General features: G+C 39.3%; 1 protein-coding gene across 1 annotated transcript; it reads left to right on the forward strand.

Annotated features, from left to right (window-relative positions):
* Window positions 1-1,555: 1,555 nt before the first annotated feature.
* Window positions 1,556-23,268, forward strand: LOC143026798 (protein FAM200A-like). The gene is made up of 5 exons (XM_076187573.1): window positions 1,556-1,798; window positions 16,559-16,771; window positions 17,105-18,339; window positions 22,928-23,133; window positions 23,180-23,268. Exons 1-5 carry the CDS (start codon window positions 1,556-1,558, stop codon window positions 23,266-23,268), a joined length of 1,986 nt encoding a protein of 661 aa, XP_076043688.1.
* The last annotated feature ends 1,437 nt before the right edge of the window (window positions 23,269-24,705 follow it).

Consider the following 24,705-nt stretch of genomic DNA (forward strand, 5'->3'; position numbering starts at 1 on the left):
ATATGAGGTTTGTATGGGAATGGATTTTATGCCTTTGTGGCTACCTCCCATGAAAGGGAAAAAAAAGCCTTTGGTATATGTAATATAGCCCCAAGAGAGTGACTTGATAGGTGGCGACCTTTGCCTAAGATCAAGAGAGAGTCTGAACAATTAACATTTGCAAAAATGAATAATGCATCAGAAGAGTAAACTTTACTGAAGTAAGGAGAAATGAAAATGAGTCAATAAAAGAAATAAAAAAGCCTGAGCTAATCAAGAAAACAGAAACATATGGGTTACAAATTTATCCCAGTAGAGGAGAAATCCTTAATGAATTAATAGCTTATATATTAGATGAGGGTATAGTGTCAGAGGAGGAAGAAAATGAATGGATACACAAAGGTGCTACAATTGAACAATTGGAGTTAAAAAATATTAGAAATAGAATTAGCTCAGTCACAACATAACAAAACTCAAGTTGTAGGACAGATAGTGAATGCTGAGGCTGAAGTTTGACCAGGAAAATTAGGGCAGGAATAGATCCTAAACCTATCAATCAGTCAGAAGAGGTAGTGTTTGATGTCACAAAATATATTCAATACCTCCCTAATTAAAAAAAAAAAATATATATATATATATATATATACATATATACAGTATATATATATATATATATATTGAAGTTATTTAAATATTTCTCCTTAGTAGACTTTCCTGAAGAAATACAGTGATCAAAGTAGTAATTCTACATATTCAGATTTCAAAAACTCTTAGAAATCTAGGAATACATCAAAATGTATTTTCACCCTACCACCCTCAATCTTAAGGGGGTATGCGACACCTGGGTGTGTGTGAATTTGGTTAAGATATAGCATTTTTCCAAACTGGGTTCAAAATGTTCGTATACCATTTAGAAATAAATGCCGACAAATAATTTTCCAGCCGCGCGCGCGCAATTTAAAGGTGGGGGGGGGGGGTAAATAGATGGAGTTAAAGGCACAACCCACACTAGAGGGAGGCATGCCACTTAGGACCTTCAGGCTCATCGAATAAAGTTGAAATTAGGCTGAATTTACGCTCGCCCAGTGCTTCAACGGACCGTACGAGGGTGGACCGGTGGAGGGGAAGGGAGGAAGGTGGAGGGATAGCCTGGCTGACTGTTTACCAACTCAGCTCTGAAAGGGTGAGGGCGCATGTCTCGTGGGGTTTCCTAGCACTTTATTACCTTAGATAGTGTATATTACTCATTAGTACAGTCATCATGGGTAACAAAAAGAATACAAGAAGATCCACAATGACAAAAAAACAACAGATAAAGATGGCAATCGGTCAAAGAAGACTAGCCAAAACTTCACCTCTTCCGACACCTGTGGCCAGCTCTACACCATCAATTACTTCATTCATCTCTAATGTAGCAAGAAAATTAGATATTAGTTCTGAAATTGTGCAGAGGGGAGATAAGAATGAATGTGAATTTATGATTGTGGAGAAGAGCAGTTTTTTGCAGTGGATAAATTCGCTTGCTAGATGCCAGTGTGGTGAGAAGATGTGTGTTGAAGTGATAGGAGAATGTGGAATGGTGAAGACATTTCAGGCAGAATGTAAGTTGTGCTCTGAAAAAAGCAAATGGTGTACTTCACCTGGCGGTGGGAATGAAAGTTATGAAGTACATAACAGAGCTGTGGAGGCCGGCTTACACTGTGGAGATGGTCTACAACGAATGCTGTACGGTGTGCATCGCGGTGTAGCAAATTTCAACCTTGGCCATACAGCAGCTGAGGTGGAGAACCTTGGTGAAATTGCAGCAAAAGTGACAAAGGTAAAGGACAATATTAGACTAAACAATTCAAAGAGGAAGGTTGAGTGCAAAGAAGAAAGCAAGAGGAAAAAGATCAAGGCACAGGAAGAAGAGGGGACATCATATGATACTGGAGGGGGTGCCCTACCAACATAGATTGCCTGGTGAATGAAATCTGATGAGGAAAGAGAAGGCACCCACTGCTGGTTAAAATAAACCTCTTTCCAATGATTTAGATACCCTGAAGACCCCCAGCAGTGAGGTTTCATATGAAGAAACCGACAAAGGTGCAAAAAAGGCAAATTATATGATGGTGTCTGTGCGTCGTCACTACTGTGATATACTTATACTTTAGTTTTTCAGTATCTAAAGTACTCATAATTGAAATATGTTGACGATTTTTTATTGTACTTACCCATTATATAATAAGGATTAAGCTATGCAGAATTCAGTCAAATTGGTGAAACTATAACCAAGTTACAGATATATTTATATTTCAAGTTGCCACATCTCTGTTTGATATATATATATTTTTTAATCATAAAAAATCTAAAATACATCAGATTTGGATGAAACTTACAGGGAATATTGCTTTTAGTAACTGCTACGGCCAGTCATTCGAATGTTTTGAATAGGATAAAAGAGTTAGGAGTAATAATGGGAGCAAGATCAATTTTTTTTTTTTTTCACAATTTTTGCCGGACATTAAAATTTAAATGCTTGTATGCAAAAGTATAAAGGATATTGTTCAATTACTCAATGACCAGCCCTAGTTGTACCTACTGACTAATCATAGCCAAATGTATAAAACAAATTGGTCAATGTATTATGGTGCTGTGCACTTTTAAATGTTGCTACTGGTATACGCACATGTGTACATACATCATTCTGTTTCACCTAAAATGTAGGCAACATAGATAGCTATTTACCTGAGAAGTTTCAGCTATTTACTCTAAATAGTTTAGAAAATGACCCCAGGTGTAGTGTACCCCCTTAAGATGCATTAGAAAGATTTCATGGTACTCTAAAATCTATGCTTAGGAAATATGCTAGAAAATGAAAAAGACTGGGAAGTAGGACTCCCTTCTTTGCTGTTTGCATCTAGAACTTCAATACAAGAAGGTATAGGTTTTTCCCCTGCTGAACTCATATTTGGACACAATGTTAAAAGTTAAATGGACAAATCCTGAAAATCCTATAGAAGTTAATCAAAATGACAGTTGGGAAAGTTGAAACAAGCTTGGAATTTAGCTAAGGAACATTTGAAACAAGCCCAATCCAGAATGAAAAGTCATTATGATAAAAATTCACAGATTAGGAATTTCAAGATAGATGATGTCCTTTAGGAGAGAGGCCAAACGCAGGGTATGGGATCCCATATATTTGACGTTTCGCCCAGCAGGGCTTCTTCAGAAATAACACAGTTGAGAAACATTTTACTCCTTATATAGCCCGAGCTTGCGGGGAGAAACAAACATAAAAATGGTGTACACACAATTTGCGCAAATTGCTTGTTACTTGGTTATTAAAATTGCCAATGGTTTATTTATTACAAAAAATCCACTGTTCTGATTTATATTATCAATGAGGGATATAAACACAGATTCAAAACATCTACGTTTCATTGTATGGTTTTCATATTTTATAATCTTGGAATTATTCCAGTCAGCATTGTGGCCTGTATCGAATCTATGTTTAACAATGGCATTATTCATATTGTACATTTTCATATCATATTTATGTTCTAATATTCTTTTATCAATACCACGGAAACTTTCACCAATGTAGACCTTTTCACAACCTAGACATGGCACACAGTAAATACCTGCTTGACGAATATTTTCCCTGCTCTTATTTCGGCTTTTAATAAGATTGCCAACTGTTACCGAGCTGGTTTTAACAACATTAACACCAGCCTTGTTTGATAATGGGGAAATATTGTCTGCAACTGAGGTATTAGGTAATATGATCCTCGTACATTCTTTTATTTTTCCTACTCTTTTATGAATAATTCCAGCTTTGTTCTTGGCTTTAAGGATAAAATAAGGAGGGTATTTTATTTCAGTAAAAGCGTTCAAAATGTTTTTAAATTCTTCATCCAAATAATCCTCTGAACATATTCTTAAGGCTCAAAGATATAAACCTATGATAATTCCTATTTTAGTTTTCTTATCCGTAGCAGAGTAAAAATGTACATAATCATTATTATTTGTCCTTTTTCTAAAAACTTTAAACTATAATAGTGATGGTTTTGAAGATAAAATCAAAATTATGTGTGGACAGTGCAATAATGAATTTATATCAGAACCTGAGACTGTTGCTGATGATAATTATTTTGTAAGAAATGTTGGTTTTGTTTATCATTCAATTATGGAAGGGTATGAAAAGACTTCAGGGTATATTAGCAAAGTATCCAATGGGTTGTTACAAGTACTATAGATATGTTAGTTATTTGAAAGAAAGAATGCATGATTATTTTGCAAAAAAGCAGGAAGAAATGCACCAAGCCATAAGGAGATATTATTTAGAAAATACTAACAATGTTATTGATGAAAATAATAATCTAAATATTGACATATCATACAATGGTACATGGCAAAAGAGGGGGCATACTTCTCTTAAAGGTATGGGATTCATAATTGAAGTAAATACTGGACACGTGGTGGATTATGAGATACTGAGTAAGTATTGTGAAAAGTGTAATGGACTGGAAGGAAAGCTAAAGAAAAAGAATATATATATCACAAGAAAAGTTTACAGAACTCGGGAGAAATCACGAGTGCAGCAAGAATTTTGAAGGCACTAGTGGTGCCATGGAGAAGGAGGGTGCCATTAAGTTATTCAGTCATTCAACGGATTATAATTTCCAGTATGAAAACTTTATAGGACAGATTCATCTGCTTACAAAGCAGTTATTGCCCTAAATGATGGTAAAGGACCATATAATAATGTGCAAGTAAATAAACTGGAGTGCATAAATCACTATCAAAAAAAGTTTGGCACTAAGATGAGAAAGTTGGTAGAGGAAGAAAACGTTGAGATAGTGTGCAAAGGAGGGAAGAAAACAAAAAGAAGCCTTCTTGAAGGGAAGAACAAGCTGTTGGGACTGTCATAGCTGCATTTTATTGCAAGAAGTGTAATTCTAAGCCATAGCTTTGGTTACCAGGAAGGCTATTGAAAGAGCTCAAGCTCGGGTCACAGGCACTTGACAGAAGCCTAAGCAAGATGGAGAAAAGAAGGCTATTATCCTCAGAAAGAGGACCCAGTAAGAAGTGCAACAATAGACAAAAGAGACTACTCTGCAGAAGGATTCTAATAAGAAGATGAGAGCAACAATTGACAAAAGAGACTACTCTGCAGGAGGGCAGTTCCAATACCCTCTGAAGTAATACTCTGCCCGGGTGGGTAGGGGGGACCAAGTGCCTTTCTTGAACCCTAGAGCCAAAATATGAGAGATCCAGTCTTCTCTATACAAAGATAAATAAGATAGTAGTTGTAATAGAATATTCAGCATAGCATTAATTGATTTTGAGAAAAAAATTTGTGTAAAAATTCTTTCCGAATCTTTAATTAGCCGTATCTCAAAACTAACTTTTTTTTTTATTATAAAGTGTCATAACTTCTTTATTTACTGTTCAAATTCCATGAATTTTATGGTGCAATAACTATCGATATCTCTGATGATAAATTAAGACCCAAGTTTTTGAAATATTGATTTTAATCTTTTTTTACTGTTTTTTTCGTGAAAAATTATAAAAAAAACATACATATACCAAGGCTTTTTCCCCCTTCCAAGGGAGGTAGCCAAAAAGGGAAAGGCATAAAAACACTCCCACCCAATTCATCCCTAAATACCATCCACACCACTCCCACCCTTCCTCTCATCTGAGCACCTCCTGGAAGACGGGTCATCCCTGCACCCTGCCCACCGCCCTGGGTCAGAAGCAGTGTCGCAAGACACAGTACATCCACAGCAAGGCCGCTTCATTTAATCGGCGACCCCCCCTCTCCGTCCCCCTTTGCATATAAGGCGAGGACGGGGAGAAATCCCTTCGGGCTGCGTCAAAATTTACTCACACATACTACCCCCCCCACCCCCCCGCCCATTCCTCCTCATGCAGTCACAACATCATCCATATACAACCATTCTCCACTCACCTCTGTCTTCCGTCCTCTCCCTTCCTTCCTCAACAGACATTCCCCTCTTCCCCAAAGCCCCCTTCACCCCATCCATCCACCTCATCCTAGGACGTCCCCTCATGTTCACTCCCTCCACATCTGCCTTCCATACCTCTTTTACTAGTCTTTCTTCACTCATTCTTTCCATGTGTCCAAACCATCCTAATATTCTTTCATCAACCCTATCTCCCAAATCCTTTTTTAACCCTGTTCTCCTCCTTACCTCCTCATTTCTCACTCTATCCAGCCTAGTAACCCCCACCATACTTCTCAGACACCTCATCTCAAACACATTCAAACTCCTTCTCTCTTCTTCTCTTATGTTCCACGTTTCTGCCCCATACAGTGCTGTTGGCACAATCACTCCTTCATACAGTCTCCTCTTCGCATCCATTCCCAAATGTCTATTCCTCATTACACTCTTTAAACCACCAAGGCATTTACTCGCTTCTCTCAATCTACATTCTACCTCCACCTTCACTCCACCTTTTCCTGCTACACTTGCACCCAAGTATCTAAAACTATCCACTTCCTCCAGTCGCTCTCCCTTTATGTTCACTTCCAGTCTACTGCCACTTTCACCCCTTGTACATCTCATCACCTTACTTTTACCGACATTTATCTTGAGCTTTCTTCTATCACATACTCTCCCAAACTCTGCCACCAGCTTCCTCAATCCCTCCTCTGACCCTAAATAATAATAAAAAAAAATGGCTGTTTCAAATTGTTAATCTACACAAGAAGTAATAGTAACATAAATTTCAAATCAATATCTTGATAATTATAACTGTGTTATCAGCCTTAGAAAATGCATAGTTTTGACGTACAAAACATGCCTAAGGGCGCCCTTAGGGAAATTAAGGTAAATTTCGGGGTCAAAATACTTTATTTACTTTGTTTATAATTGTGTAATTTTTGGGCAACCCTGAAGACAAAATAAAATTCCTCCAGCCTATGACCGCCAGAGCCTGGTCTAACCATACATGCTGATCATAACCCTCTTTGTTTTCTTGACTAACATGGCCATATCAAGATCCAAGCCCCATCTGACGAGATGGAATTTGTTTTTGAAAACTTTCAATATAAATATTAAAACATGTATTTGGCAACCAAAATGTCCTTTTTGATATACGAGTTATCAGATTTTAAGGAGAGAGGTGTCATGGCTTTGCATGAATATACAGTACTGTATAATAATTCACATCATATTTCAAATAGAATAAATACGAATGTACCAAACATAGAAAAGTACGTTTTGAACATCTTGTCAGATCACAGACGTTAGTGATAAGTTCATTTTATAGGTACAGGAGTCCCTCAAATAAAGTGGGGGTTAGGTTCCTGAAATTACCGCGTATGACCAAATCCGCGTATGCTGACTTTCCATATTAAATACCGAGAACCGTATGTATGTGTATGTGTACATGTGTGTGTGTGCATGCGTGTGTGTGTGTATGTGGTGTTTGTGGTGTATGTGTTTGTGCGTATATACATGTGTGTGTATGTGGCGTATATGCATATGTGTATGTGGCGTATATACATATGTGTGTGTATGTGGCGTATACACGTGTGTGTGTGTGTGTATGTATATGTGTGTGTATGTATGTGTGTGTGCATGTATGTGTCTGTGTTCACATGTACAAGTAAGCATGTACGTGCGTATGTCTGTGTTCGTATTTGTGTGTACACGCACGCGCATTCACAACATACAACCACTCCTCATTTAACGACGACAATTGAGACCAGCGCACCGTCATTAACCGAATTGGTCGTTAAGCGAAAGTGTATACATATACATACATGTACTGTATGTACAATGTCCAGCAATACATGTATCTTTATTTTCGTGTATTTCCCTCTTTTATACAGTACATTAAAGCTTTATTTACTGTTTATTTACGGTGGTTATGTTCCCGAAATTACCGTATATGACCAAATCTGCGTATGCTGACATTCCATATTGAATACCGGGGTATTTTTTTAGTTTCGACCATGGGCGCAATATAGCAATAGAAAATTAATTATTAATTTTGTAAATTAAAATGTATCAAGGTAATATGCAATTTTGTGGGTGGAAATGAAAGTAAAAAATACCATGCTACAAGAAAATATGCTAATGAACAAAGTCGGTAGCATAGGATCGGGACGCCATCTTGTCGTCTGCCAACGTCTCTCACGACGACGACAACGAGGACGAGCCGGATGACATTTAATTTGCAGGTAATGATTTATCAAACACAGGTTAGTTTAGTTTAGGTTAGGCGAATTTATCATCCTTTCATTTCCTCGACATCAGCATCTATCATAACAAACATGGTGTACCATTCGTCCGACATGACTTCGTTACTTACGAAATTTGTTTTAGCACATTTTTTTTTATTTCCGCTCACAAAATTGCATATTACGTTGATACATTATAATTTACAAAATTAATAATTAATTTTCTATTGCTATATTGCGCCCTTGGTCGAAACTAAAAATTTACCACTACCGGTATATATTGTACCCCAGGTAGTTTTTCCAGCTTGCAGGATGGTAATGTAGACCTAAGCTTCAGAACACTTTACCTCACAGCTAATATCCACCGTACAAGTTCATTTATAACATCATACAAATTTGCCTCAGCCAACTTAATTATCGTACACGACGTCGTAACTTCGGGAGATTTACGTTAAACGAATATTGGTCTGTCATAAAGCCTGTCGTTACTCCGAGTTGTCGTTAACCGAGTAGGTCATTAAACGAGGAGTACCTGTATTGTACCCCAGGTAGTTTTTCCAGCTTGCAGGATGGTAATGTAGACCTAAGCTTCAGAACACTTTACCTCACAGCTAATATCCACCGTACAAGTTCGTTTATAACATCATACAAATTTGCCTCAGCCCACTTAATTATCGTACACGACGTCGTAACTTCGGGAGATTTACGTTAAAAAGACCGTCGTTACTCCGAGTTGTCGTTAACCGAGTAGGTGTACACTGGTTGTCTAACATGTGTCTACATGTGTGTGTATACACGTGTGTAAGCATGTATATGTCTGTTTTTAATCTCCCAAACCACCACCGCCAGTAACAACAAGAACCTCAGGTCCTGGAGCTGCAGCGTCTACGTCGTGGGACCACCCCCCAACCCCAAGAGTTGGGGGCCAAACGGCAGCAACTACCCCTGGCCACCGGCTCTACGCAGGTGGCACCGATCCCCAAGAGGAGCTACGCCACCTTGGGGAGTACCACAATCCTTTTTCCCAACATGCAATATTACGTTTTTTCTGCACCAAGGGGTGATTTTCCGGCGATCACCCCTCTTCTTCTACTTTTAGCTGGAGATGTAGAGAGCAATCCTGGGCCCACCACAAAATACACATGCCCAACATGCTCTAAACCCATTACTTCGAGCAGACAGACAAAGGGCTCAGTTCAGTGCAATATGTGCAAAAACTGGGCCCACCTCACTAGTACAACACTTGCTGACACAAACCAATACACAAACACTTGGACATGTTCTACCTGCCCTCCAGTAACTCCACTCCCACCTCCCCAACCACAGCCAGCACCCTCACCCACTCACAATTTCCCTCTGCCCTTACCCCCGATTAGTACTCCCCTTCCTTTGTCCCCGATCTCTCCTTTCCCCCCCTCTGACCCAGATCCTACACCTTCCCCACTACTACCCCAACCTCAACCCCAAACGGCAACATACAACACATACAAAACACACAACATCAACATATTACAACACAACATTGACGGTATTAACACGAAAAAACATGAACTTGAACACTTTCTTAAACAACACAATACACATTGCGATTTTACAAGAAACAAAACTAAGACACTCACACAAAACACCATCATTTCATAATTACACCACCATCAGACAAGACCAGACTGACGGCTATGGCGGTGGACTCATCACCCTGATCCACCACTCCATCTGTTTTGTGGACACAAGTGCCACAACCAAAATTCTCCTCCCTACCACAGATAACACAACAGAAATCCAATCCATTCGAATCCGCACAGGTAACAAATCAACACTGACAATAGTTAACATGTACATTCCCCCCCAATCATCCCCCACAGTTCCAGACACCTTCAGGCCTCATTTTAGCCAACTAGCCTCAATCCCCAACCTGATCATGGGTGGAGACTTCAACGCCAAGTCGTCTGCCTGGTATGTCGACAACCCTGACACAGACAGAGGGCTTGATATACAGACTCAGTTTGACTCATTGACTATCATGAACAACACACATATCCCACACCAAGCCCTCTACACTCCCTCCTCTCCTGATATCACCTTTTGCTCCCCCTGCCTAACCCCAACAACATCATGGAGAGTGGTCGAAACCCTTGGCTCTGACCACCTTCCAATCATCATCACCACCAAAACAAGATGCACCCCAGTCGGCCACAGACACACTTACACCAATTACAAGAGAGCTAACTGGGAAGCTTTTACTGAAGAGACAGAACAACATTTTGAAACACTTAACAGTACACCAATCACAAACATAAACAATGCTGTACACACTTTTAATACAATCGTACAAAATGCAGACGAGATACATCCCTAGAGGCAACAGAATATCACACAACCCCAACTTCACACCAGAAATCCAAAGCCTCATCAGACAACGTGACACACTTAAACACGGTACCCCCACACCTACCCCTCAAAACATAGCAGACCAAATACAAACACTAAACACTGTGATTGCCATTAAAATACATGAACAAAAAACACAAAATTGGCAAAACTTTATCAATACACTTGATCACAGAACAAACACCAGCAAATTGTACAAAACACTCAACAGCATTACACTATCCAACAGTAACACTACACGCTCTCACGCAGCAATAATCACAACAACAGATAATCTACCCTCAAACAGACAACAAGCAAACGCACTCATACGTCATTTTGCACAGACAAGCCATCTCACTTCTCACCCTGACGACCGACGCACCATTCGACGTAAGAAAGACTTTCCCACAGACTCAGACTATATACCCTTCATAGACAGTCAGACAAAACTCATAATACATAGTCTCAAGCACTCATATGCCTGTGGCCCTGATAACATAAGCAACATCCACCTAAAACACATTGGACCACAAGGTATACACGCACTCACAAACATTGCAAACTACAGCTATTCACACAACACTATACCCGACATCTGGAAGCATGGTAAAATAATCACCATTCCAAAACCGAACAAAGACCCAACAATCCCAACATCGCACCGCCCAATCACACTTCTCTGCACCCCCTCTAAAGTCATTGAACGCCTAATACTTAAACTTGTCACACCACATATTCCCCTTGCTGACTCACAACACGGTTTTAGGCCACTACACTCCACAAACACTCTCCTGACAAACCTCACACAAAGAATTTTAGATGGCATCAATTCAGATAGGCCCCACCACAGAACACTTCTTATAACATTAGACATTAGTAAAGCTTTTGATGCTATCCCCCGCCACAACCTAACAAATAAAATATATAACACAGACATGCACAATAACACCAAAAGATGGCTGGCCAATTATCTGGCAGGTAGGAATGCTTACGTGTCATATAATGGCCAATCATCGCACATCAGAAACATTAAGAACGGAGTACCACAGGGCTCGGTTCTATCCCCCACACTATTTAATCTATACATGCATGACTTACCCACGCCAGACACCTCAGAAATACAAATCTCTTCCTACGCAGACGACATAACAATCACATGCACACATAGTAACACAGACAAAGCTGCAGAAATAATCCAGCCATACCTTGACACACTCAACACATGGTTCATCACAAACAGACTCAAAATAGCTCCAACCAAATCTACAGCAACACTTCTCACCAACTGGACAAAAGAACACAAATACATACCTCATCTCTACATCAACAACACTCTAATACCACACACAAACACACCGAAAATTCTTGGTGTAACATACGATACATCCATGTCTTTCAAACAACACATCACAAACATAAAAAACAAATGCACACCCAGACTTAATGCACTTAAGTCAATCACTGGAACAACATTTGGACAAAACAAAGAAACTAATATAACAATATACAAACAATGCATACGCTCAGTGTTGAATTATGCGAGTCCTGCATGGGCTCCTAATCTCAGTGAGACACACCACAACACCCTTCAAATCATACAAAACAAAGCCCTAAAAACAATTACAGGCTGCACAAATACAACACCTACAGACCATTTACACCATGAAACAAAAGTCCTCAAAGTCAAGGACCACCTCGACATGAGAGGCACACAAACACTTGCCGCAGCCACCACAAACACATTACACCCGCTACACTACATAGCAGAACACCCACACACACCAAGAAACATTAAAACAACACCCAAAGACCTTTATCACGCACAGATACTCTCTTCTCTTCCTCCACAACCACCAAATACCAGCCTCCGGAAACATATTCATAATCATATCACTCACCGCTCCATTAACACACTGAAAGACAACTCACTGCTGCATGCCAGACCCCCTCATATCCACCCTTCTGAATCCTCTCTCCCACGAAAGGACAGAGTCCACTTGGCCAGACTGCGGTGCGGTCACCACCCAGCACTTCTAAGCTACCAGAAGAGGCTGGATGACCGCGTTGTGAACAGCTGCCCAGGATGTAACACTTCACCCCATACCATACAACACATAATGGAAGACTGCATTATACACAATCATGCACGCAAACAACACAACATACGCTCTATAAAGGATTTGTGGGAAAACCCAGTTTCGGCTATGGCATTCCTTGGGGAGACGGGACTGCTCAGACAGACAGTCTAGGGAACGACAACAACAACAACAACAACAAGAACCTCATAAGAGAAATTAAGACACGACAAGCACAGTCATTATCAGACTTATGAGTTGTGTTCCAAATGAAAGAAACATTACACTTCAACAGGTTAGGGCGGTAAAATTTCACGATAGCACGGCGTAGGTGGTGGAAGCGACAAGCTAAAGCTTGTTGGCTACCCCCCTACTCCCCCTCTCCTCCCCTCCCTCCCTCCTGCATCAGTACCCGTATGTTGACACGTAACCGCAGGCAGCCACTCATGGCTATCCCCTCGCCCCACACCCTTGTTTGAACAGTTCCCAGTGTACATAATGACTGCGTTATATGAGGATCGACTGTATATGGTAAAATAGAAAGCAGTCACCACAAATGTTTGTGATGTTGCCACGTGTGTGCATATGCGTGCCCGACTCAGCGCGAATTTTAAAACGGTTCTCTACATTTGAGATGGTTTTGAAATAAAATCCGAGTATGATTGAATCCGTGTTATTCGAATCCGCATTATTTGAGGGACTCCTGTATAGTCTAGACATCCATGTGTGAAAAGATTCGAATATCCCTAACAAACTCTTTTAGTGACATCAAGACCATGCGAGTATATAAACACTTCAGAAGAGTACACAAGTTAGTTAAGTAGTTGAGTTGAGGAATATGGAAAATGCCCCTCATGAAGAGTGGTATGAGAAGGTTTTACCTAGTTGTATTATACAGGAAGGGAGCTATGTTCATGGTGACCTATCTTTGTATCTTTTAGTTTTTTCTTACAATCCTGAATAGTGTTTGCACACAGTTTCTTTATCTAACTTATTCCAGGTATCCAGTATTCTATGTGGGAAGCTATTTTTTTTCCAGATCTCTTCTATAGTTATCCTTTTTGAGTTTCTTTTTGTGTCCTTGTTTTTCCATTGTCCCATTTTAGTAAATCATTCCTATCTAGGATTTCCATTCCTTTCATGATTCTATAGTCAGCAGATCTCCTTTCTCTTCTTTATTCCAGAGTTGGTAATTCCAATTTGGACAATCTTTGTTCGTATGTTAATTTGGAGAGAGTTGGTGCCAATTTTGTATTCTTTTTAGTACTGGGTGTCCATAGTGTTGCTGCGTACTCCAGTTTTGGTCTTATTAGTGTAACTAATATTTTTTAATAATTTCCTCATCCAAGTAGTCAAATGCCAATTTCATTGACCTAAATAGAATGAAGGTTTCTCCGACTATTTTATTGATATGTTTGTCTGGTGTCATGTCTTTGCTGATTAATTATTACTCCAAGGTCTCTTTCCGAGTTCACTTTTTTGACTTCTTCACCAATTTTATAATTTCTTCATATTCTGTTTTTATTTTTTCCAAACTACATTATACTACACTTCTTGATACTGAAGTTCACTTCCCCCTTTTGAGTCCATTTCCAGATTTTGTCCTGGTCCAACTAATGATTCACATTCCTCCTCCATTCTTACTTTCTTTAGTATTTTTGTGTCATCTGCGAAGAAATTCATACAACACTACTCCTTCATCCATGTCATTTATATATATGCCAAACATAATTGGAGCCAGTACCGAACCTTGCAGGACACCGCTTATAATTTCTTTCCAATTCGAGTATTTATCTCTAATTACTACCCTCATTCTTCTCCCAGATAGGAAGTCTTCCTTCCATTCCAATAATTTTCCTCTGATGCCACCTATTGATTCTATTTTTCTTATTAGTTTCTTGTATGGTACCTTATCAAATGCTTTTTGTAGGTCTAGAAAGGCACAGTCTGCACATCCATCCATCTGTTGTATTATTTCTATTAAGTCTTGAATAGAAGCAGATCAGGTTTGTTATCCATGATCTTCCTTGTCTTAATCCAAACTGATTTGGATTCAGTGTACTTTTTTCTTCCAGATGTTTAACCCATCTACTTTTGATAACTTTTTCACATATTTTTGCTACTGTGCTTGTTAGGGAGACCAGTCTGTAGTTGGTTGGATCTTCTTGTTTCCTTCTTTATATATTGGTACAATATTTGCATTTTTCCAGTCGAGGTACCTTTCCTTCTTTGAGTGAGTATTTAATTATATTGTATATTTTATCCGTTAACTCCTTTATGCATTCTTTCAGTATCCAATTTACAATTCCACCTGGACCATGTGATTTTCTGACATCAAGGTTTTTTTTTTTTTTTATCTGGTCTCTGATTTCCTTGTGTGTTACAGTTATTTTCTTCATGGGGGGATTGTCTCTATTCCCTCACAGTTAGTTGGGTTCTCAATTGTGAATACATATTTGAAATGATTGCTCATAATTTCTGCCATTTCTAGTTCTTCTGTACATTCATATTTTCCCTGGCACAGCTTTTCTATTTCTTATTTTTCAGTTTACCATTTACCATGCTGTGATGCATGAGGGGGAGTGGGGGTGAGGAAGTATGTATGAGAAAAAAAAAAAAAAAAAAAAAAAAAAAAAAAAAAAAAAAAAAAAAAAAAAAAAAAAAAACAAAATTATGCAGCCCGAAGGGATTCTCCCCATCTTCTCCTTTTCTACATGGGGGGACACCAAATTTATGAAGCGGCCTTTGCTGATGTGCCGTGTGTTGCGACACTGCTTCTGACCCAGGGCAGTGGACAAGATGCAAGGATGACCCATCCAGGTGGTGCCAAGATAGGGGAGTGGAATGTATAGGGGGTAGAGTGGTTTCTGTGCCTTTTTCTTTTTGGCTACCCCCCATGTGGGGGGAAAAAGCCTTTGGTATATGTATGATGTATTTACATACCTGTAAAATAGTTTAGGTTCGTTGCATTTTTCTATTATTTCTCTTTTCATCTCTGCATATTTTTACATAATCATTTCTTAGTTTCATATATGTTTGACATTTCCCCCCCCCTCCAAGCTTTGTCTTTTTTATCCTTAGCTTCACTACATTTTTTGTTGCACCAGCTTTTTATGTTTACTCTTTCTTGCTTTTGTTGTGGTACATATTTGTTCACTCCCTCATTATAAATTTCTTTTAGTATATTCTATTTCTCTTCCATCTTTGTTTCTTCATTTAGGAATTTTTCCCAGTTTGCATTATAAAAGAATTTTTTAAGTTTCTCAAAATTCGTTTTGTTGTACATTAGTCTTCCTTTTCTATGTTTCTCATTTCTTCTTAAGTCTTTTAGTTAAAATTCTATTAGCACATGGTTACTCTTTCCTATTGGAGTTTTGTTATCAATTCTGTCCACAATTTCTGGTTCTGACATAAGTATTAAATCCAGTCTCGATTTGTTCCTGTGTGTTACCTCTGGCAACAATTAACTCAAGTGTCACAATTCCAGAAGATATAGTTCCTGTTAGCAAAACTCTTCTCTTTCAAAGAATAATACACACATTAGACCAGTGATTCTTAACCAGGGGGGCGTGGATCATTTCCAGGGGGGGCGCGAGCTTTCAGATGAAAAGTATAAGTTTTTCCAGTTAGTGATTACTTTTACAACAGCATGGGCCAGTACTATAAGCATAAGCATATGAATTATTACAGAATTCTTTCTTACTAATGAACCGTTAGAGTGAGACCCGTTTAGGCAGAGCGTTTCTTCCGAGGTTGTCTTCATCGGTTGAATCGTACGATGACGTCATGATAAGACGGAAGCTGATTGGCTAGTAAATTCTCGCGCGATGCTATCAATGTGTGGGACGGTGTGACTGAGACAATTGCATTTCACCAGTCATTGTGTGATTATTGCTTATTGTTGTGTTGGCCTCATTTGTTCTACATATTTACATAGATACAAAACATCAAGTATTTTGCAATGAGTGCTAAGAAACGGAAGTACATTGAAGATTACATTCGATTTGGATTTGTGTCTCTCCAAAGGGGTGACACCGAGGTTCCACAGTGTGTGATATGTTACAAGACTCTGAGCAATGATGGAATGCGGCCTTCACGCCTGGAATGCCACTTGAGAACATCACATCCTGCTTTAGTTGACAAGCCGAAGGCATTCTTTGAAACTAAAAAAAGACACCTTGAAGCGAGCTAAACTGGACAACAGTGGGTCATTTCGGCAGCAATCTTCAAAGGTTGTTGAGGCTTCCTATGAGATCGCTATGTTGATTGCAAAGAGTAAGAAGAGTCATAACATTGGAGAGTCTCTCATAAAACCAAGTATATTATGTGCAGCAGAACTCGTTTTGGGGAAAGATAGTGCAAATAAGCTTTCCCAGATTTCTCTGTCAAATGATAAGTCAAGAAAAGGATAGATGAATTATCTCAAGATATCAAAGTTCAGACTCTCGACCAAGTAAGAGCCTCCCCTGTTTTTGCCATCCAGTGTGATGAAACGACTGATGTCGCTCAGTGTTCTCAGCTTCTGATGTATGCTCGTTTTGTATCAGGCAATAATATAAAAGAGGAAATTATGTTCTGTCACCCGATGGAAAGTTTCACAACAGCAGAAGCTATTTTTTATGTTATATCAGATTTTTTCCAGGAAAATCAGCTTTCTTGGGAGTCGCTGGTAGGAGTGTGTACTGATGGAGCACCAGCCATGCGTGGTTTATGGTCTGGGTTTGTCACAAAGGTGAAAGAAAGAAATCCTTCCGTAATGAGTACACACTGCATACTTCATCGGGAAGCCTTAGCATCCAGAACTTTGCCTGTTGAAATGATGGACGTCTTGAATGTGGCTATCAAGATTGTCAATTTTGTCAAAGCTGGAGCCTTGAACAGTCGTCTTTTTAAACTGCTGTGTAAGGATATGGAATCCGAACATGAAGCCTTGCTTTTTCACACGAACGTGCGATGGTTGTCAAAAGGAAATATGCTTGGAAGGCTTTATGAGTTACAAGAAGAAGTAGAAATATTTCTAGATTCACAGCAGAAAGTAGACCTTTATGACAAATTTCAGTCTGAAGGCTTTCATGCAACCTTAGCCTACCTGGTGGATATTTTTGAGGCATTGAATGCTGTGAACCTCAAACTACAAGGAAAAAACATCAATATCCTCGTGCACCATGACACCATTCATACCTTCATGGCCAAACTCGATCTTTGGAAATGTCGAGTTCTACAGGGATATGTAGCCAGTTTTAGAAACTTAGATACGGCTCTCGCTGACAGTAACCTTGACTCTGAGTTAAAAGAGCAAATAATCACTCATCTAAGTGACTTGAAATCGGAATTTGTCAGATACTTCCCAGATATAGACGACAAGCGTGAAGCATGGAAATTCATCAGGAATCCATTTCAATGTGAAGTAGCTGATGTAGCTGAAGAAGTCCAAGAAGAGTTCCTAGAGTTGAAGTTCGACTCCACAGCTAAAGAAGACTTCAAAGATATGGATTTGGAGACTTTCTGGGTCAAATACCTTCATGTTTACCCTTTGACCTCACACCAGGTTCTTCGGATTCTAACAATGTTTGGATCCACATATATGTGTGAAACGGCATTTTCCACGCTCGTTTCTATCAAGACTAAGTACAGAAGCCACCTCAACGTTGAAGGCGACTTGCGTTGTGCACTCTCGAGCATTCGACCGCGTATTCTAGATCGGGTAGCTAAGAAGCAGTGCCAAATATCTCATTAAAAACGCTGCAGGGAGCGTTACACGTAAAGCAAAACATCCTAGACGGGGCACACGCGTGGGAGCAACAGTGGCGCATTAAGACCAACGCGTCGAAATGCAATGCTGTATACTTCTGCTGCAAACGAACCAACAGAACAATCACAAACACTCCTCTTAAAATAAACAACACAAACATCCCAGCGAAGGACCATACCCGTGTGCTGGGTAGCACACTTGATAGTGGCCTTACCTGGACCCCACACTTCCGCAAGTAGGGAGCGAAGGCTAGGCCTGTGCTGGGTAAGCTCAGACGCTTCAAAACTGCAACACTGAGAACCAAACGTCGATTGTACCTAGCCCTCGTCAGACCGATTCTGTGCCAGTCCCCGGGACTAAGCCAGCTGACATGTGCCACTAACAACTACGAGCATCAGAAGGTTCAGAATGCCGCTGTCCAGTTCATCATGGGCTCGCGATGGAGCGACTTCAGAACCACTGAGTCTCTACACCAAATTTCCAACATCCGTCCACTCAACCAACACAAACAAACTTCACTCAAGACACCTAGAAAAACTGCACGACAAACACAAACATCTGATACAACATATTACACCTAGACCACACCGTACAGACTATCTGTCAGCTGCGCCCGTCCCACGTGCGGTGTACACGATATGACGTGTATAACTGTACCTACAAATAATACACCCCTTCTCCAGCTTGACTGGTGATAGCCATAATAATGTAATAATAATAGTAATGGTAATAATGATAATAATAATAATATCGCATGTAGCCCATTAACTGACAGGCTACAAAAATATGCAAACAGCTCAAACCCAACCTGGGGTAAAACAGGAATTCTCATGCCTTACCTGGGGCTAATCAGGAACGCCCTCTACACGCGGGAAGTGAAATCTACTCACCGTAAATTACACACACACACCTCTCACGAACATAGCCACATCCCACGCACAAACATCTACACTTACTTTTCCTTCGACTAAAATTCGCTTCCTTTCTAACTTTCTCTTATACTACATCTTCTCATTTCAGTTTACCTCCCACTAAAGATTTATCCGTTTTTCCACCTCTCTCTTACTACGTCTCCTACCATTTTCCAAACTTACGTTGGTGATATAATCTGCTCTTCCTCCCGGCATTGACGCCGCCGTCCAAGCTCCCAGGCCAGTTCTCCCGAGTCACGACCACCGACAAGCCCCTAATCGCTTGCAAATCGCTCGGTGGCAATAGCCCTCTTTTATACGCTACTATCTTTTCATTTTCCTACAGACATTTTTCCCCTCCCACAAAACCCGATCCCGCGCAAGCGAGGTGGTCTTTCCTTGGAATCCAGAATCCAGAATCTCATTAATCATGTACCTATTCGAAAGTGTCAAATATCAAATTATTGCAATTTATACTTAATAAATGGACTAAAAAGACATTGTCGTTTCTATTCTATTTTTAAATTAGAGAATAATATTTACCTATATATGCAAGGGGGCGTGAAAAAATAGTAGTTCGTAGGGGGGGGGGGCGTGGTAATGAAAAGGTTAAGAACCACTGCATTAGACAGTGCTGATGATCTGCAGAAATATTTTGAATATGAGTTTGCTCCTATGCCACTGAACAGGGCATGAGAAAAACAAAGCTGCAATGTTTAGTGTTTTCAATTATATTAGCACATTTCAAGATCTGGATGATGCAGTTTTCATTGTTGATGGAGATTTTCTCCTTCATGTTGTATGGCCATCACACATTTAAGTAATGACTCATGATGAGGTCTATGATGTATACATCTCTCACATCAAACAGTACTACCACACAAATACAGTCACTGTGTTTGATGAATACAGGGACTCAAAATCTAGTAAAAAATATGCAGAGATAACAAAGATTGCAAACATTCCAAAGCACAGATATAATTTTTGACCACCACATCAAAGTTTGTATTAGTCAAGAAAAATTTCTATCAAATAAGCATAACAAATATTTATCACCCAATTGTACAGAAAACTAGATGAAAATTGGATCTCGGTGAAACAAGCAACTGACAATGCAGATTTATTGTGACCATACAGAAACAGCATATTCCAAATGTGGACGAACTAACGATTTATATAGCTTGTTAATGAGTGATGGACTTTTGAAATCAAAAGATCGTGCAATCAGTCCTAGAATCTTATTTGCTTTCTCAGAGGCTGAAATACACTGCTTGGATGATTTGAGGTCGTTACTGATAATTACGCCGAGATCTTTTTCACTACCCACTTTTGTTAACGAATTTCCAAATAACTTGTAATCGTACTTACTGTTATTTTTACCTATGTGCATTACCTTGCATTTACTTGTGTTAAATTTCATTAGCCACTTTTCAGACCATTGCTGTAATTTATCTAAATCTTCTTGAATATCTAATTGGTTTAAGTGATCATTTGCGATTCCGCACAGTTTTGTATCATCAGCAAATTTGGAAACAGTAGATTTTAGTCCATGGTCTATATCATTTATATATACTATGAATAGAAGTGGTCCAAGAACGGAACCCTGAGGAACTCCACTTATAACATTTTTCCATCTAGAAGTTTTTTCCATTTAAAACAACTTTCTGTTTTTGACCATTCAACCAATAACTAGTCCAACCTAATAGGCTACCACTTATTCCATGCAAAGCTAATTTAGTAAGTAGTCTTTCGTGTGGGACGGTATCAAATGCTTTTGCAAAGTCTTGATATATTAAATCTATATTGTTTCTTTTGTCATAATTCGAGATAACTGTGTTATAGAATTCGAGTAAGTTAGTCATGCAAGAACTTTTCCGTCTGAAACCATGCTGGCTATCATTTATCAAACGGTTACTTTCTAAATGATGTTCGATAGCATCTCTGATGATAGTTTCCATTATTTTTCCTACGATTTAAGTCAAACTTGTAGGCCTATAGTTATTTGGCTTCTTTTTGTCACCTTTTTTGAATATGGGAGTAACGTTAGCTAGCTTCCATTCTCTTGGGACATCTCCGGATATGATGGATTTCTTGAAAATAATTTCTAATGGAACAACAATCTCATTTTTCATTTCCTTTAAGATTCTTGGATGCCAACCGTCAGGCCCTGGTGTTTTATTAACTTTGAGTTTGTCTATACACCTTTTAATTTTTGCTTTTGTTATATTTACTGTAGTAAGTTTACCCCAGACTTTTCACAGGTTTCAGTTTGGAATTCACTTTGAGGTGTTTCGTTTACAAATACCGAGCTAAAATAATTGTTTAAGATATTACACTTTCCTTCATTTGAATATTCAAGTTGACCGTTAGCAGATAATAGTGGACCAATGTGATTCCTAACAACCTTTTTATCTCTAATGTAACTATAGAATTCTTTGGGATTCTCTTTGGATTTATCATTTATCATTTCGTATTGTCGTTTTCTTTTCCTTATTGTCTTTTTTAAATCACTCTGTATTGATACATAATTTTCATAGTCATTAGATGCACCCGAGCACTTATATTTCTTATAAGCCTGTCTCTTTTTAGCAATACTTTTTTCAGTTTCTTTGTCGAGCCACTTTGGGCAAGCCTGATTTGGGGGACGTCTGTCCTTAAAAGGAATGTAAATTTGAATCATCTTAGTGAGCGTATTTTGAAATATTTCCCAAATCTGATCTACAGGTCTTTCGTTTAATTTTGCCTCCCAATCTGTAAGCTGAAGCTCCTGACGTAGTCCTATGAACTGAGCTTTACTGAAATCGGGTATTTTAGAAACACAAGTATCTACAGACGCTCCTCTACTTACATTCATTCGTTTTACGTTTTTTCGATTTTACGTTTGAACTGACTGTAATTTTTTTTTTTTTGTGATTTTTTTTACTTTAGCGTGCTCTCCGTAGCTCAAACGATACTTACGGATGACGCTGCGTCCATTGTTTACATGGCACAAATGACAGACTGAACGTGCCTTGCCTCCTCCTCCTCCTCCACCATCTCAATTTATATTGCTTGAATTTAATTTATTTGAAATTAATGTTATTATTTTACAATGTTATGTGTATAATTAATGATTTAGGGGTGTTTTATAAGATACGGTAATAGAATTTACGGATGTATAGTACAGTAACAACTTACGTTTGGCCGTTCAGAATGTAACTAAAACTTAAGTTGAGGAGCGTCTGTATTCTAAAATTCTTTAGGAGTTTGAATCTAACTAAGTTGTGATCGCTATTTGCAACAGATTCACCGACTTCTACATCAGTTACCATGCTTTCGCGGCTAGTGATCAAAAGATCGAGTAAGTTTCCATACCGTGTGGGCTCTTTTACATGCTGAATTATTTTGTTATTCGTTAGAAAACATCGTCAAACCAAACAGGATGCCAAGGTGGAAGTCATATCCATGCAGTGATTGCAAGCATAAGTGTTGGTCTGATGTTATCATGTGTGAGGGTTGCAATACATGGTATCACAGGACATGTCTAGAACTTTTGCAAGCCATGCTTGAGAAATTGGGAAACATGCTCCTCGGATAATGGTGCCAGCAGTGCATCCGACAAACCCTTGCACCTGACAACTTTGACTTCATGCTAACATGCCAGACTACATGACATTGCTCATGATATCGAGCTCCTGAAGATGGCAGCAAGACAAGAATTTTTCCTTTGTAAAGTCCCTCAAATTAATGCACCACCTAGCTTTAACAAATATCAAGATGGCATCCACAAAGTAGACAAACATGCCGAGGCGATTCTGCCAAAGTTTGGAGGAATGAAGGGCAGAAGACCAATTGCTGTTCCCAGTGAGGGTGAGTCTTATCCATTCTGTGTCTGTTGCTCTTTGTGGTCACACAGGCCTCTCAGTGCAATTAAGGGTCAGGACAGTGATGGAAATGATTTCCTACCTAAACTTTTACCAGCAGCTGAACGATAATCCAGAATGAGAATCGATGAACCTATATATTTTTTGTAGGCCTACAATTTTTCCCGTTTTTCAAGTGTGCTACTTTTATGCATAGGCCACCAAGGGTTGGCTAGATTCCTACTGGTCAATAGCTTTGGTGGGGAAACAATGATTAGGACCATGCAACGTGCTCACGGTATGACATTTTCCCCTACTAGTATGTGCTATTTCTTATAATTATCGATCCCGTTTTTCAAGTGTGCTACTTTACTTAGGCCTAGTCCTTTTAACAACTCATCTGTCGCACTTTACATGGGCAGTCTGATTGTGCTATTTATTTACTTTCAACTTTTAGATTTCCCAACTATGTGCATAGCATTTTATATTAACCATCCTATTTTCTTGTTTCAAAACAATGAAAATACTGTTTTATTTCATGCTAGGGATCTGAAATTCTGGATAATTTTGCCTATTTTCTGCTTAGTTTTTGGGAAATAATAGGGGGGTGATCAAAAGCTGAAGAATCCAATTATATTTTTTTTTTTAAGAAAAAAATAAATGAAATACATACATACATACCAAGGCTTTCCCCCCCTTATAAGGGAAGTAGCCAAAAAGAAAAAGGCATAAAATCATTCCCACCCATTCCATTCCTAAATACACTCCACTCCCCTCCACCCTCTCTCTTATCTTAGCACCTCCTGGATGACAGGTCATCCCTGCACTGTCCACTTCCCTGGGTCAGAGGCAGTGTTGCAAGACACAGCACATCCACAGCAAGGCCACTTCATTAAATCAGCGACCCCCCCTCTCCGTCCCCTCCCTGCATAAAAGGAGAAGACGGGGAGAAATCCCTTCAGGCTGTGTCAAGTTTTGCTCACAAATACTACCTTGTCCCCCATCCCTCCACCCATTCCACCTCATGCATCACAACCTCATCCATTCTCCATTCACAACCATTCTCCATTCACAACCACAACCATTCTCCTCTTGTCTTCTGTCCTCTCCTGTCCTTCCTCAACAGACATTCCCCTCTTCCCCAAAGTCCCCTTCACCCCATCCATTCATCTCATCCTAGGATGTCCCCTCACATTCACTCCCTCCACATCTGCCTTCCATACCTCTTTTACTAATCTTTCTTCACTCATTCTTTCCATGTGTCCAAACCACCCTAATACTCTTTCATCAACCCTATCTCCCGACTCCCTTTCCACCCCTGTTCTCCTCACCTCCTCATTTCTCACTCTATCTAGTTTAGTAACCCCCATCCTACTAAGACACCTCATCTCAAACACATTCAAACTCCTTCTCTCTTCTTCTCTTATTTTCATGTTTCTGCCCAATACAGTGATGTTGGCACAATCACTCCTTAATACAGTCTCCTCTTAGCACCCATTCCCAAATCTCTATTCCTCATTACACTTTTTAATCCACCAAGGGATTTACTTGCTTCTCTCAATCTACATTCTACCTCCTT

This window comes from Oratosquilla oratoria, chromosome 7, assembly GCF_046742065.1.
Source record: "Oratosquilla oratoria isolate Oo_2021 chromosome 7, ASM4674206v1, whole genome shotgun sequence".
NCBI lineage: Eukaryota > Metazoa > Arthropoda > Malacostraca > Stomatopoda > Squillidae > Oratosquilla > Oratosquilla oratoria.